This window comes from Pseudopipra pipra, chromosome 1, assembly GCF_036250125.1.
Source record: "Pseudopipra pipra isolate bDixPip1 chromosome 1, bDixPip1.hap1, whole genome shotgun sequence".
In the NCBI taxonomy this organism is placed as follows: domain Eukaryota; kingdom Metazoa; phylum Chordata; class Aves; order Passeriformes; family Pipridae; genus Pseudopipra; species Pseudopipra pipra.
In genome coordinates, this window is record NC_087549.1 from 71882786 (window position 1) to 71900240 (window position 17455).

At 39.5% G+C, this 17455-nt stretch overlaps 1 protein-coding gene across 1 annotated transcript; it reads left to right on the plus strand.

Moving 5' to 3' along the window:
- The first annotated feature begins 141 nt into the window (after positions 1-141).
- SRD5A1 (steroid 5 alpha-reductase 1) lies at positions 142-16817 on the plus strand. The gene is made up of 5 exons (XM_064661043.1): positions 142-547; positions 2600-2766; positions 8486-8587; positions 10282-10432; positions 13266-16817. Exons 1-5 carry the CDS (start codon positions 168-170, stop codon positions 13330-13332), a joined length of 867 nt encoding a protein of 288 aa, XP_064517113.1. The 5' UTR covers positions 142-167; the 3' UTR covers positions 13333-16817.
- The last annotated feature ends 638 nt before the right edge of the window (positions 16818-17455 follow it).

The window sequence follows — 17455 nt, forward strand, 5'->3', positions numbered from 1 at the left end:
CGCGCGGACACGCCCACTCATTCCTGGAGCCCCTTCCCGGCGGAACTTCCCGAGAACCCGAGCGCGCGCCCCACCCCGCCCCGCCCACCAACGGGCGGGCGGCTCTGGCCACGCCCCCCGATGCCGATTGGTCCGTGGTGCCCGGTGGGCGGGGCGCCGGGCGGGTGATGAGTAGGGGCGGCGGGGGGCGATGGGGCTCGGTGTCGGTGGAGTCGGTGATGGCGGAGTGCGCGGGCTGCCATGGTGTTTGCGGCTTCTGGAAAAGGGTGGAGGGCCCCGAGGAGCGGCGGCTGCTGGAGCTCTTCTCCTATGGGCTGATGGCGCTGGGTGCCGGCTCTGCCCTGCTGCTCTGCTTCATCCCTATGCCCTACGGCCGGTACTCCACGCGGCGCTTCGGCTCGCTGCTGCCCGCCCGCGTTGCCTGGGCGCTGCAGGAGCTGCCCTCCCTCCTCGTCCCGATCGGGCTCGCCGTCTGCGGTGGGGAGGCCATCGCCGCCCCGGCTAACCGTGTCCTGCTGGGCTGCTTCGTCCTCCACTACGCGCACAGGTGCGGGCGGGGCGGGGGCACCGCCGGGGCGTCTGGGGGGGGGCTCCTTGGCAGTGCTGCCGGGGCGGGAGAAGGGGTCAGTCTTCATAGAAACGCCTGGCTGCTGCCTCCAGACCGAAGGGGTTGAGGTGCTCCAGTTAATTAGCTCTTGTTATTTAATATCACAATCACTGAAGTCTTTCGGGCTTCGCTGCGTTAGGATGTTGTGCGTTGTTGCGGGAGCTGGGCGCGGAGCCGTGGCGGAGCGGTGCTGGCTGCCGTGTGTCGCTGCGCTGTGCGAGGCGGTGCTCGGGCGTGCAAACGCGATGTTCGATGCTCCCTCGGCTGCTGCTCCATCCCTGCGCTGCAGCTGTACCTCGGGTGACGACCCGCGTGTCAGCAAGGGCTTGATCAGACTGCCTGAAGGGACCTAGTGTTGAAAACAAGGGAAGTTCAGCACTCTGTACTCATATAATTTAAATGCTGCGAAACAGTGGCTATTTTCAGTTATGTTTCTTAACACGGTCTTTCAACATAGTGTTCGTTGAAGGAGTTGGACTGGATGAGGGTTTTCTCCAGCTCAGGATATTCAATGATTCATTAAAATACTGGCAAATCTTAGGCCGAGTGCTCCATGTTGCCCTGTAGTCAACTTGGGTATTTCTTGGAGAAGGCAGCTTAGCTGGAGCTCGGGTAAGATTTTGCTGTTCTCTTCAAGTTACGGACAATGTCTACTGGTCATACTCCACGAGCAATTTTGCAACATTACTAATACAGGAGCAATAGATTTGTCAGGTCATGTTAAGCTCCATATGTGGCTGATACGCTGTTGTTTTCCGGTGCTGAATGAGAGAGGCTGGTGCTTTTGACTGAAAGTATTCCACATCCTCCCAACCGAGAAGGATGCAACGTGATTGGCCTGGTGGCTGGTTTTGGAAACCCGGGACTGTGTCTTTGCTCTTTTTTCTGTTAAGAGTAAAGATAATAGCTTTCACATGGGATCTTAACTCATCCTTGATGTCTGGAAATAGCTAGGAACATGAGACAAAGGTTTGTAGAGCAAGCTGTGCTGTGCTGCAGTTTGTTTTTTCCAGTTGCTTGTTGCGATTACCAGACTAAGGGACTCTTCTGTAAGTGAGTGTAGACTGGAAGAGACCTCTATTATCCAGTTCCTTTTGTTGTAATGTAGCATGCTTTAAATAATCCTATTAATGAATTTGTTACTTTTTCTTGAAAGCTGTTATGGTTGTGCTTCCTTTGGAAAGACTACTTTGAAGCACTAGTCCTTGAGTAAATGGAAAACACGTGAAAACTGCTCAGGCTTCAGCAATCCTCGTCCTGTTTCATTATAGATTGTAATTAAATCAATAGGCAATTGGGAGTTGGCTTGTTGCACCACCAGAAAGATCACAAGAACATTCACATTCACCTGATCTTGTTTAGAGCTTGTTGGTTTATTCCCATAATCCCCCAGGAAAAGCCATCAAGATTCCTTTCCCAAATGGGATGGCAATTGTGGGTTCGTCATGTGTTTAGCAGGCATCATAGGGTAGACCAAAATCGTAGAGGTGAAGCAATTAGGGTTTTAAAGTGACTTTTAAGGTAGGGAGGAAACTGAGCTCAATTAGGTTAATTTTAAGGGCATTGCCTTTTCCCCCTAGAAGTGATGGGGGATTTGGTGTAGGGATTGTGAGACTTGGCTCATTTCAGAAAGCTTGATGATACTACTGAGGATTTAGGAACAAAGGAGGATAAAAATAGGCTGTGCTTAACATCAGTTACCTTTACTCCTCTCATCAAAGTAATTGCCTTGGATACAAAGTTCAAAAATTTCTGTTATAGAGAGAGAGAGGTCTGATCTTGTAATTCCAGTTAGGCACCAAAATGAATGTTTAGGTGTTAAAGCAAGTGCAACTCTCCTTTAGAACAGGGACCAAAGCCTCTAATGCTGAGAATTTGAAAAGTAGGATAGCGTGGACCATGGATTACAGTTTTTGGACTTCAAAACTCTCTCTTTGGTTTCTTAATACAATTTTCGTTGTTTAATAAATTTTTGTTCCTTATTTGCTACAGGGCACTCATATTTCCTCTTCTGATCCGTGAAGGAAAACCAACACCATTTGTCACTTTTGTGCTAGCACTTCTGTTCTGCGTTTTCAATGGATACTTGCAGGGCCGAAGCTTAAGCAACTATGCAACTTACCCTCCGGGCTGGTTGAAAGATCCACGCTTCATTACAGGTGAGTCAAATAATGTTATGAAAACTTAAGGTGTAATTTTCCTTTGTCTTCACAGCTTTTAATTGTAATTTTATTGTATCTTCAATGCCATTTTGTAAGTATTCTCATAGGTATTTCTCTTATTGGTGTATCTGGAAGCCTTTAACTTTTTTTTACTTTAGAACTGTGAACTGACATTTCTTTCCACAATATCAGTGCTGGGTGAGCTGACTGTCATCTTTACTCTTTAACACCAAAATAAATATTGTTATGTATTTTTTTCAGTGTAGAAACTTGAAGCCTCACATGGAACCAGCAGCATGCATGTTTAGAACAAACAAAGTAGTTTTTCTATGTAACATGTAGATCAAACTGAAGTAAACAAACTCGTGGAGTAAAAATCTAGCGAGGGTGATTGCTAACTGGCGTTAGCAGTGGTATCTCGGTAGAAGACCTTGGTATCAGGATGTTTATAAGTGATACACACACACACATACATGCATCAGCACGCCTGCCCTTGTAATAGGGGTGAGCTTTGTCAAAGGACGAAACTGGCCTACAAGGAACCGGATGGAGGGATTGATTATTCACTCCTGATCTGGAAGGGAGGTTACATTTATTTATAGTTGAAGTCATGGATATGATGAAAAGGCTAAGATGCCTAGTGACAAAGTACTGTCACCGTATTTTTTTGTTTCCTAAGCATCTAGTTTTGTTGACCATCAAAATCATAGTATCATTTTCTAATGAAATCTTTACCGAAAGATCTCTTTCATCTGAAGATAAATCAGAATATTTTGCCTCATCAGTCAAAGGTGGAGAACTGGGCTGTGTAGATCCTTGATCTGAAGAAGTACCCTTCTTGTTTTTATTCTGTAACCAGAGCAAGTTAGTGTTTCTCCAGGATTTCTCAAGCCTTTCATAACAAGAAAAAGAAGGTTTTGTCCTTATTACAGTGTTATTGTGGATAACTGTGCTAAATGCTATCATGACTATAAGATTGAAGAAACTTAAATCAAAGGAGGTTCTCTTGCCAAGATTAGGAGGCAGTACTGCTTGTGCAATAAAAATGGAGAAATTGAGGTACAAGGGAATGACTTCAGTGGGTGCTAGGCATTTGGATATACTTGAAATTTTCTTGGTAGTTTCAAATTTCCAGTCTCCTTACACTGGGATCCAGCAAAAAAAATGGTTAAAAGATCTGTTCATCAAAACTGTTGAAGGCTCTGATGCCTAGTTTAGTACATTAATCAAAAGATATCTCAATACAGTGCTGTGAACAAATTATGATTAAGAAGCCATAAATCAATTCTTCTTTACTGAAAGATCTTTAAAAAAAAATCAAGTTAATAAGACTCTTATTCATATTTCCTTAGTTTATTTTTTTTTGAGTTTATCAAGGATTTCTGAAAGATGCAAATGTATAAATGATAATAGTTAGGTTCCTCTGACTTCAGTTATGAATACTTCGGTGTATGAGTTAGTTTGATTTGTATTTGTGGGTTTTTTATTATGGTTTTATTTTGATTGTTTGCTTTTTGTGCAGGTAATACCAGTCTGGAATACATGCTTATATGTATTTCTAGTACTGCTAAACATAAATGAAGTGTTGCTTTTGTCATTATTATAATTCAAACTATTGCTTTAAAAAGCAATCCTAACCCTAAGTTATCCTAAAAACTAAGAAAGCCAAGATTCCTGGTACACATAGCAACCATTTTCATGATATGACTACTGCTGACTTTTTTGAGAGTGTTAGTACAACAAATCTTTATATAAAATTTGGCATGGCTGTGAAACACCCAAACTGCAGACTTGTTTTTTATTTTATTCCTGTAACTAGAGTACCTTTTGGGATTTTTTTAATGTTGTTTTGTAGTACACATCAACATAATTGGATCTTAGCAATTTATAATTGCTATTTGGTATTCATCCCAGCTGGGTACCTCCAAATATCTGCAGTTTATGCTTGTGGCTTTGGTCACCTCAAATGCCAAAGTGGCTGTACTCCCTGAACAACTGGACTATTATGTTCTAGTTTTTCCAAAACATCTGGCAGTGTCTTTAAGCCTCTGTTTGAAATTACTAGAAAAAGTTACTAGAATATTAGCAAACAACAACAGCAAGAAAGCATATTTGCTGAGGGCTAGCAAGATGTTTCTTAAGCTGTATGGAGTTACATGTGGAAGATAAATGAGAGAGTGTCTAAAAGTAGCAGCCAACCATGGTTCAACAGCCAGAAGCTGAAATGAGATAAATTTGCAGTGAAGACAGAAATTTGGAAAAGCCAGGCTGATTTACCGTCATGGCGAGAGGTTTCAAACAACTGCTGTGTTCTGTTCTGGAGCCTTATTACAGTTTGATTGTTTGCAGGCATTTAGGAGTTAACTCTGGAAATGCAATAGCTTATTATTATCTACACCAGCAATTGATTTGGATCAGGAACGTAACTTTGATGTGATTCCCTCATGGTTTCTCTGGACTGTGTGTTGGTTTGGTTCAGAGCAGTGAACACAGCTGTTTTCAGAGGAAATGGGAATGTTCTGCTTCAAATGCAGCACCATGAGTTTGCAAACCTATGTGGGAACAACTTCATAACCTTTCAGCATGTACCTTACACGTGTGCCAACAAACACTTACCAAGAGAGCCCATGATACCCTGAAGCAGTGAATGCTGCAAAAAGGGACACATACACCTGTGTGCTTCACCCTGGTGTTCTTTCCTAATCTGTCTGTGCTTCTAGTTGGAAACTCCTTCCTTCCTTTGCTTGCTTTAGCTTCTTCAAACTCTTTGCAATATACCATGTGTCTTTTCTTACTCCTTTAAACCCCATTCAGCTACCTACTTCGAATGTTGATGGCTAACCCTTCCGTGGATCAAAAACTTTCCTCAGTAGCAGTTCTACAAAGCAGAGCAGCACCTGTAACTCAGAAGGTTCAGGTGACTGAACCTCATCTGTTGCATGAAGCTTTTTGTCTGACAGTCAGGCAACCAAGCACGTGTGCCACTTCTGCTCTTTTCACAGAACAGACATGAAGAGCGCATGTGCATTGTCCATATCTTGGTATGATCACAAGCGCGTGCGCATTGTCCGTATCTGGGTATGATCACGTAGTCGAGGGATGTCTAGATATTATCTCATAGCCTGGAGATGTAGATTAGCCTGTATCTTTCCTAGTATCTACAGACATCTGTATACTCTAGATGATCATGTGCATTGTTGGAAAGTAACCACAGAGTCTGAGATGAGGCACTGGTTCACCTGAAATGTTTATTTGATGTTCTCAGTGCAGCTGTAGAAACTGGCCTCCTGATGTGTCTGCACAGCATCTTCCACTGCATATTCTTGAAACTTGGAGAGGGAAGGTGAGCCAGATAGCAGCTACCCTCCTGTCACTCTGGAATAGCCTGCAGCACAACAGTAGGTCTTTTTGTGTGAAATTCTACATGGGCAAGCACACAATGCTCTTCTGTTGCACCAGGTTGTCTGCTAGTGTAGACCTAGTTGCTGTCCTCCTTACGCAAGTGTTCACCTAGTACGTGCACAAGCCTTCATCTCCAGGTTTATCCTGATGAAGGAAAAAGCCTCTTAATAGTCTCTTGAGGTCATCCGTGTTGTGTGGTGTATTCTGTGGATCTGAAAATCTGATGTAATATGCAGTGGCTCCCTTCCTGTTTACGTGTCCATGTTTCCCTGTGCTGGTAGCCAAGTCATGCGAATTGTGGGGCAGAACCAGCTCTTGGTTTTGTAGAGTCCCAGGACTCTGTTGTGTTGGGAATCTGAGGATTAGGACAGGGGAGGAGCGCCAAGCCTGACAGCTCAAGAAGCATTTGGACAATACTCTCAGGCACATGGGGATGGTCCTGTGCAGGGCTGAGATTTGAGCTTGATGATCCTTGTGGGTCCCTTCCAACTTGGCATGTTCAGTGATTGCCCACAGAGTATGGGTGCAGGGAACATGGTTATGCAGTGCCTTAGAGGAAAGGGGGTCTTGAAATTGAAGAGGTGTTTTGTGAAAATAGCCTACATTTGTTGGTTTGTTGTCCACAAAGAGATGCGATTGTTTCCTTCTGCCATTTTGCAGTTTTCAAGTCAGAGAGGTAAAAATGTGCAGGATCAAACTCATCTTCTGTAGTAATTTGACATTTTTAAAGCAAGCTCCGGCCTTTCTACATTATCGGAAGAGTTCATAGACTAATTTCCAAGCAGATGCACAGGAAACATTCACTAAAATTATAGTATATCTAATATATAATAAATCATAGTATTGTAGATATATAGTATAAACTATAGTATATCTAATAATAAAATATAGTATATCTAATCTATGTCATGATGTATTTACATTGATTATATAGTTGATAAGTAAAATTTTACTTCAAAAGGCACTTTACATATAGCATCTTCACACCTTGATTGCTAATAGAAACTTGTTGTGCTGTATAAAGAAAAGGTTAACAGACATGCTTATTCACAGGACTAAATTCTGCTATTAGTTTTACAATGTAAGCAGATAGTAACAAGTTAATCAAACAACTTTTTTTTATTTATATGGGCAAATAATGGAGAGAGCTTTCACGCAGACACCTCAGTTTTTTTTACAGAGCAGTCATTTCCTCCCAATACATGTGGAAGCAGACAGCTAGGCCCTTTAAGCTCACAAGAGCTTGAGAGAAGAAAACTGCCTAACAGCTTGTGAGTGGACCTTGCTTCTCAGACATCTGTAGCTTCACTGGAAAAGGTAGCTTAAGTCTTGGTGGAGTGTGCTCTGACAACCTACCAGTCTTGCAATGTGGCCTTATACACTTGGACATACAGTTAGTGCTTTTACTGAGATGATCACGCTCCTGAATTTCTCTATATTGAAAAAGAGCCACCTGAAAGACCAAAGTAATGGGTGCAAAAAGGCAAAGGTTTCTTTATCTGGCACGTGAAGTGACTTTGTCCTAGAAAATACTGGTGTATTCTTGGTAATTTAAGTAAAACTGGTAACTTTGGAGGTGGCTTCAAAACAACACTGGATCTATCTTCAAACCCCAAATCTGCTCCTAGTAGCAAGGAAGGCTGCCTTCAAAGGAAGATACCATAGATAACATATTGCCAAAGGGTGAAAATAAGTAATTTCAATCCTAAATTCCTTTTGATTTATCCCATAGTTATGGCAACAAGACATAAGGATGCCGAATGTGACAAGAGTCTCAGTTTCTATGAAAGCCTGGTGTAAATGGCTAAACCATTTTGCTGAATGACACAAGTAAATGGTACATTAACTCCTTCATGATTTTATTCCTTTTGTTGCACAAAATTCTGTTGTGGAAATTCTGGTATGTTATCAGCAAAAATAGAAAAGGAGAGTGGGGCTAAAATGTGTCCCTTTGGGAAGAATGAGAATGGCTGTTTCTTTCAGTGTTTAAAGTGTTAGCGTATTTGTTTTTCTATGTGGAAGTTAGGGAATTACACACATTACATCTGCATATGTGCCTGTGCATACATTTATATAAGTCTAGAAACATAAGAATAAGCTTCATACTTGTGGTACTATTTCCTGTCTAGGGAACTCTCGATTACTGTGAGCTCTGCTGACTGAAAAGCTCAGTCTGTCACCAGAGTTGTTTATACTGCTTACATTACTACTGCTTTGAGCTGATATGCCTAACATGTTATACATGACTATAGTTTTTTTGAAAGGGTGCTTTCACTCAGTGTACTAAAGATACACTTTTAATATTTCTTTTCAGGTTTTATAGGGTGGTTGCTTGGCATGGCAATTAATATTCATTCTGATCATATTCTCAGAAATCTGAGAAAACCAGGGGAAACTGGTTACAAGATACCAAGAGGTAAGTAAAAAAGGGTACAGAGATTAAAATGGCAAAAGTAGTATCTCTCATATGAGAAGTGGTAAAGAAAGCTGGGACTGGAGAGGAGGCTCATTTTATTTTTTTCCTCTTAAGCCAAATATTGTAAGGAGTCAGTTTCATGATATCACTTGGCCTGTGCAACTCTTTGGACTTCTTAAACCAACTTTGTCTGTATTTTTAAAAAGGGGTAAAAATGTCACAGCATTCCACAACTTTTCTGAGAATCAGCAGGAGGGTGGAGAAGGAAGACCTAAATTATCAACCCAGTGTTGAGGCAGGAGGGGAATGCAGAAAGTACTCAATGGCTGGCCCATCTAACGTCCCATGTGTGAAGAGAGAGGTACCTTAGGTAATCAGAGAGCAGCAACTACTGTGGAAAGGGAGACACAGTAAAAGGAGGACAGAAATCCAAACAAAGTAGGGCACTATGAATTCTGGCCTTCATGGGAAAATGGAGAATATGAAAGATTTTTCTTATGGAACCTATTGAAGTGTTAAAGTTTATTGATGCTTTTGGAAACATTAGACTCTTTCAGATACATTACAGTCACTGAGAGAAGAAAAATAATACTATCTCTGAATTTTGTTTCTCTGGGTTTTTTTGTTAGTTGTTGTTTTTTCTTGGTTGTTAAGGTTTTTTTTAATATGACTGGAAGAATTAAGATATATAAGGCAGTAGACTGTTTTTCACTCAGAAGATAACTTATAATTTTAATAGATGTAAATCCAAGTGCTCATGTAAAAAAAGAATATGAACATACTGTACTGTGTTCAGTGCACAAAAAAGTTCTGAAGTAAATAAGATGTCATTTGCTGTGAGATCAGGGGGAGCTGGTCTTTTTGATGTTGCTTATCCAGTTTAAGTGCTAAAAATTCACCCCTCTTTTGTTAAGAGGGTAGAGCAATTAAAGCAAAGTCAAAACATGTCCTTTATTACAGTTGCCAAATACTTGTTTGTTTAGTTCCACTGGTAAAACGCATACTGAGATGTTATCGATTTGTATGCTGACTTTGGAATTGGGGTGAAAGTTCTTATTTTATAAATTCCTGACATGTGAGTACCAATTGTTTATCCATAATTGTCTGTACAACAGATTTAATGCAGACTGCCAGTTACTTTTTTCACTGAGTATCAGGGCTGAAGCAGTAGACCTCATGAGGAATGGGAACAAAAGGGCAACACATTTTAAGCTAGAGAATAAATTTGGGACATTACTTCATAATAATAATAATATTGTTCATAATTAACTTAATTTCTGAAGTATTTAAAGAAATGAAACATTGTAGGCTAACTAACCCTGTGAGTATTTTCTGAGACTCAAGGGGAGCATGTCCTCTATATTTACATATTAAAAAAAAAGTTTACGATCAAAGAGACAGTTTGATGTCATTGTTAAGTAACTATTTACAAAGGCACGTACTTGCTTCTGATACTAGTAAATCTGCTTTTCTTTCATTATTTAAAGAGGAAAAATGGACCTGGAGAAGGTCTGTCCTAGAAAGAGGCCTGAAGTGATCCTTCATAGCACAGCTTGAACTGAAAAACACTGCTTCCACCGCCTTTAAAATTATATAGAGACATTGGTGATGTAGCTCTTATTTGATGTACAGTAAAAGATAGCACTGGACATATTGATTAAGGTGCTTTTGAAATAACTCTGTCCTGCTTTCAGGAGGAATGTTTGAGTATGTCAGTGGAGCCAACTTTTTTGGAGAGATCCTGGAGTGGTTTGGGTTTGCCCTTGCCTGTGGCACCACTGAAAGCCTTGCATTTGCACTGTGTACTCTTTTCATCTTGGGTTCAAGGGCAAGGCAACACCATCAGTAAGTGATTTTTGTCTTATAATTTCTGTTGTCTCTGCCACACTGCATTTACATTTCACAAATTATGCCTCATCCCATAGCAATGTTGCAGAGCAAGTCTTGTGAAAGAGACTGCTGCTGTAGGGGAGAATATGATAGAGAATACTCTGAGAAGAATAAGCACTGCAGAATTTCAGCACAATAGTACTGAGCATGAACACACACGATGTACAATGAGGTGGTCAAAATAATGTTTAAATGAAGGTAGTTCATCCTGAATCTGTAAAAATTATGGACAAGTTTGGCAGTATTGTCTTAAGTAATCACATACTCTATTTTCCCTTGCTGCTTGAACTGGTTTCTACAATATTAAAATTTTGAAAATCACTCTAAAGTAGTCTTTAGTAGGCACACTTTACAGCCAAGTCTCTATCATATTGTCTATGATCAAGTGAATGGACAATATGAAAACAGTTCTAGTACATAACAGTAAAGTCTCTACTCTAAACAGTTTGACTGCTAATGTACTGTATTCATAATGTAGCTTTCTTAAGGACCATAGTTTGTGGAGAGTAGTCTCCTGATTCTCTTTAAGGAATAGCATGTTTAAAGGAATTTGAACATGTTAATCTTATTTTGGTTATTCTCTGCTTCCTGCTTTGGTTCTCATGCTGAAACTTAGTGGAATAACAGGAAATAAGCCTGAATATATGGAGAGAAATAGGTTGAAAAAAATGCCATTGCTGACTATCTGTGGGGGCAGCCATGAGTACATCTAGTGGAGTCCTGAAAATTTCCACAAACGGGTTTTCCTGCACCTTGTCTGTAGGGTGTTCTAAGTCTGTATTACCCTCCCAATTAACAAAGTTTTTTGTACTGTCCAACCTGAACCTTCCTGACCTGTCACCTGTTGACCATCTTTTCTTATTTTATCACCTACTATTAGTGAGTAGAGTTGCAGAGTATCTTGGGTTAGGAGGAGTATCTGAAGGTTGTCCAGTCAGCTGGTGTGACCTACAACTGCCCTTTTGCCCAGGGCCTCATCCAGTTGAGTTCTGAGTGTCTTCAAGGGTGGAGGCTTCAGCACATCTCTGGCAAAGTGCTGAAACAGGATTTTCCTTATTCTCATGGGGAAGAGGGTTTTTCCTTATGATCAGTTGGAATATTCCATGTTGCAACCTTTATCTCCTGGTGTGTGCCTCCAGGAAAGGTATGGCTTTGCCTTCTCTTTAATATCACAATAGGTGATGAAAGAAAGCAATTAGATGTGCCTCTTTGCTTCTTTTCTAGGCTGAACAAACCTAGTGCTCTTAATGTCTCCTCTTATATGTTCCAGCTATGAGTTGTCTTACTGACCATCTGCTGGATTTTTCTCCACTTTGTGGATATCGTTGTTGCACAGGAAGCCAACAACTGGAGGCAGTAATGCAGATGCATGCTCTCAGCTGCTAAATGGTGCACAGAATAAGCCCTTCCTTTGACTTAGTGGCTCTGTACTTTTTAAGGCAGGCCAATGTGCACTTGGCCTTCATCATTGCAGGGATGCATTATTGACTCATCCTTCACTTGTCACCAGGATATCCATGTCCCTTTGTGCACAACTGCTATCTAGCCAGGCAATCTCCACCCTGCACTTTTGCTTGGGGCCACTGCATTCCAGCTGCAAGAGTTGGCATTTCAGTTATAACTTTGCTCCGTTGTCTTAAATGACCTGTAGGCAGCACCTGCAGGTAGCAGTAACAGGGCCCCTTAGTGTCCTCCTTGCCAGGCTAAGCAATGCCAGGTTCCTCGGTGTGTCTTTATATATTATGCTCTTCAGGTTCAAATTCCATTGTTCGTTTCCATCAATCCTAAGCCTTCGTGGCACTCTTTCAGACCATTAGGAAAAGCTAAATGTTGTTAAAGGAAGTAATTTGCACTAATGGAAAGATGCATAAAAACAAAAGAGGGATACAAGAAGAAAACCCCAAACAAATAAAAATAACAAATCCATGTAAGTGAAGAAACATTTTAGTGCAGTCTGTTTAGTTTAAAAAACTTAGAATAAATTACTGAAACAGGAAAATAGTGTAATGATGGTATTCCACAGCTGCAGGTTATTGTGCATTGCATGTTTTGTCCTCTGCTTATTCCAGCTTTGATCTTGCAGTTAGCTATTGATAACATGAATATCTGCACCTTTGAGAAGCCCGGGTGAAGTTAATTCTTTTATTTCAGAGGAGCGGAAGAATAAGTATTTGAAAATGGGAGTAAATGTGTTTGTTATCCAAGGCAGAAAGACAAATAATAACATTTAATAGTGCTATGTATTTCTTCTTTGTTAATTGTCTGGATTTGAAAATACTGATGTCTTTGAAAGGTATTAGCAGTAAGGCTAGTGTAATGTTTGTCATGTTCTGTTTGATTATCCAAATCCTTTGGAACTAAAGATGTTTCTATGCAGAGTCATTACTATGTGAAGTAACCCGTGCTTCTGTGTGAAGTCATTAGGCAATTACATGGTTTTAGTTTAATTTCTTCCCCCTCTAGTTCTGAAATGCAAATACTCAGGATGCATAACAACATACATTTTTAAAGAACAGGTTATTCCTTCCCTGACTGCTCTCACCACATCTGTAGGTTTGATTTCCCATTGCTGGCAGAACAACTTAGTTTTTTCGGAGTTGATGATTAGATGTTGTTAGGATGAGTGTAGTAAATGCCATTTTTGTATCCAGAGTAGTTCTAAAGGCATATTTTTTGTTTGTAGACAGAAAATATATGGATTAAATTGAACACATTGTGCAATCACTTAATGTCCTCAACAGCATTTGGAAAACTCTATACTCATCAGATTTCTGTCTTTGTTTTACAGATGGTACCTTGAGAAATTTGAAGACTACCCAAAGGACAGAAAAATTGTGATACCATTTTTGTACTGAGCTGTGCTTTTAACACTGTCTGAGAGATGGATGCTTTTAGTAACAGCTAACATTTTACAGGTGGTGGCAAGTTAAAAACATACCCTCATCCTCACTGTGACAAAGCCTTTCCATCGGTGCTGCTATTACTTACTTCTTTTTCCTCTTAATGGTAACCAAGAATCTGATGGACATGGTGAATAGGAACAGAAATGCTTTTCCAGCAGTGAAGCACCTTCGTGAACACCTTAGGCAGTGAGTCTGACTGCCTGTGCAGGCTTCTGCTGTTTCCACTCAATCTAGTCACGCTGTCATGAGGATTGTGCCGTGAGCCCAGTCACTCTCACTGCAGTCTGGATGGTGTGTTCTGCCTATTGTTTGCCAGCATATGCAAATAGGGTTGATTTTACTTTTTCTTCCTTGCCTTTCTAATCCTTTCTTCCCCCCACCTGCATTTTCAGGAAAGCTGATGATGCAGACCAAGGAATTAAATGAATATAGTTGCTCTTAGGTGAGAGGCAATGTTCCTCCTCTTTGCACTCTTTCATATGGATATTGTATAGATAATTCTATACAGAATACTGTATAGATAATATTTAATGCTATTTACATAAAAGTTGTAGGGTTATCTTCCCCAAATAATAGATTAATATTGTCATCTACCTCTTAAAATTGATAACTATCTCAATATGCAATATGTGTCTTCTCACTCTAAACGGTTTTTGGAAGGCATTCTTTACTTAGGATACTTAGGCCAGTCTAGCACTATTAAAAAATGTGTAATATTTTCTAACTCACTTTATAAAAAAACCTTGAGATTTTTACAAAATTTTCTTATTATGTTGTTTTAAAAAATCAAGTGTTTTTCTTCTTCTGTTGGTAACATTCTAGATGATTTTATATTCTGGAATATTTTGTGTTGCATGTCATGTTAATGTCAGTGCTCATACTCCAACATTTTACTCATTAAGGACTTCAGAATGCTTTCAAGAACATGATGCAATTCCAAGCATACAGACTTCGAAGTTTCAGGCACATCTGTGTGCTTTGCATGATTGTGATAATAAAGAATTTTTTAGAATTCTTAAGAAAAAAACCTCAACAGAAACTAATTTAAAAAAAAATCCAACAAAAAGAAAACAAAATAACAACCAAATTATAGCAATTAAAAAAAAAAAAAAAAAAAAAAAAAAAAACCCTAACAAAACAAATAGATGAACAACACAGGAAAAAAACTTCCACAAAATCAAAAAATTCTGCTGCTAATGTAATGTGGATATAAATGAAAATCAGACTTCTGACATGTGTCTTCTGATCTCTTTGCTCTTTATGTTGGATTATGTTCTTCAAAGCAAGTTGGTAATAGAATTTTGCCAGATACTGCAATACCATACTGGAAAACTCAGTAAGATTTGTCTAAAGCTCAAAATTCTTTCTTTGCTGTTGAATTACACTGCTGTAGTAATCAAGGTAATGCATCGGATGAAATTTACCTTTAAAATTTTAGAGATTAGTTTTCTAACTTACCTAGAGCTGAGCCCTCGGACTGCCAGTTGCTCCTTGTAATGTTGACTGGGAGGATGATTGTCCTGCTCTCAGCCAGTATGCAAAAAGTCCATCTTTGGGAGAACACAGGAATACCTTGGTGTCAGTGTCATTGCTTGATTCCCAAATTGTTTAATAATTCCTTTAGTGTTTACATGTTTCTTCAGGGTTTTACAGGAAGTTTGAGGCTTTCCCTGTTGTTTTTGTTATCACACTATAATTTAACACTTTGATCATAGCTGTTTTGATGAACACTCAGTCATGATGTTCCCTGGACAGAGAAAGGATAGTGATGAGGATGATTTACTCCTCAATGCTAAAATGGAGTTAGGGGACAATAAAAATTCAATAGGATCACTTAAAGCATATTCTTAAGAGAATTTTAGAAACCTAGTCTTATATATCAGCATATTTCTAAACACTGTCACATCGCTGTAGCAGTTTTTTTAAATTTTGCTGTGTAAATCATCTAGCTATCAAAATCTGTTTTAGTTGAAAAAAAGACAAAGAGCACTATCTACTCAAAGTGTTCAATTACTTCCATAGTTTATAGTGAATTAGTATCTTGTACCTTCAGGGATATTTGTTAAAAAACCACTAATGGGACAACCAACCATCACTAATGGACAACCAACCAACCTCAAACAATCTGGCTGCAGCACTTTAGTCTCTAATATATTTATTTTTTTTTCCTTTTATGAAAAGGCAAAGCTTCTTTTAGTAGTAAACAGCAAGAGAAAGGTCTCTGTGTTCAGTATGTCTCCTCCTAATCAAACTCTCTAGCTCTCTATGGTCAGTAGTCTTTTATCATAGTTCACAGAAAATTTGTACTGATGCCTCGGTTTTGTTCTGCTGCTATGCTGCTAAATACTTCTCTTGGCTAAAAGTTCAGCTCCTTTGCTCACATAATGTTAATTTATGATGTGCCTTTAGTGGGACGGGGTTCTGAAATGTGATGGTCAGACAGCTTATCCTTGTTCCCTCTCTTCTTACAGAAAAGGAAAAGCTAAGGTCTATGGGATGTGAATGTCAGTGTGTTTAGAAATTCTGGCCAACTGGATTAACAACAACAAAATCAAACCAGAATGTTTCATTCTTTGTGTGATTATATTTATTATTATCACCATACTTCTAGAACCTTCCATAAGTAAAGTGCAGATTTTATTTGAGGCAGTTTATTAGAGCACAATCTTACGAGGAGCAGCTGAGGAAGCTGGTGTTGTTTAGCCTGGAGAAAAGGAGGTTAGGGGGAATCTTAATGCTCTCTTAAACTATGTGAAAGGAGGTTGTAGCAAGGTGGGGATGTTGGGATCTTCTCCCAGATAACAAGTAACAGAATGAGATGAAATGGCCTCATATTGTGCTGGGGAGGTTTAGATGGGATATTAGGAAAAATTTCCTCACTCAAATGGAAGCGCTGGAACAGGCTATTCAGGGAAGTGGTGGAATCACCATCTCTGGAGATATTTAAAATATATCCAGTTGTGGCAATTTAGGGATATGATTTAGTAGTGGACTTGGCAGTGCTGGGTTAGAGGCTGAACTGAGTGATCTTAGGGTTCTTTTCCAACCGAAATGACTCTGTGATTCTTGCATTTCAAGACCCAGGTACATTGGCAAATGATCAACTTGGTCAAATGCTAGAACTGCCTTTTGTTTAAACAATATCCCACTTATTTGTCATACTTCACTTGTGATCCCTTCCCTTTTTAGCAGCTTTGACAGAATTTTTCTGTTGGAAAATATCTAATACTGAAAAATTTTTCTTAAGAATATGTAGTGTGAAAATAAACTCTGTTCAGCCCATTCCAGAGGGAGAAAACACGCATGCTTGCTATTGGGTTATAATATCTGTAGTGACTTTTTTTTTTTTTTTTGTAGAGATACTTCTAGTCAGATTGCCTACATCTTTCCCTAAAATTACCTACTAATAAAATATGATTTGTGGTGTCTTGCTTGAATACTTTTTTTTTTCTTGTTAGTAATCCTTGCTTTAACTTGTGGTGGTTGATCAAGGCTTTTGTATTAACTTGTGGAGGTTGATCAAGGCTTTTGTACCAGCAGTTTTATTATCCCAGTTGAGATCTTGGGGACTGTAACAATAAGGTTGGATTAGAATTCCCTAGATGCGTATGTGAACTATACAAGACGCACTCAAAGCAATTATTAAACGTTACAAAATAAATTTGTCTAGTCATACATTCATTATTACCTAAAGGAGAGTATGTAGCTGAGATGTTCTACACTTGAAGTTAGAGCAAAGATTAAGAGAAGCAGAGGATACTTGTTTGGGTTCTTCTCCTGCTTCTAGGTCACTCTTAAAAGAGCTGTAGCACCTGCTGTTTTAACTATTTAATTGTGGTTCAGCACAATATTATCTTTCTGTGGAGTGAAGATAATGTATGAATGACTTGTCCATATAAACTTGTATTCTACCACTGGTCACAAAATCCCGAGTGCCTACCACAGAGTTTTTATAGCCTGTTTGTGAAACAGCTCTAATAGGCACCTGTTTGTGATTGAAATATATTAGTAATTTTGGTATAAGACTGTCCCAGCCTGTTCTATGCTATTAAGTTTTACCCATAATAGTTGCAGT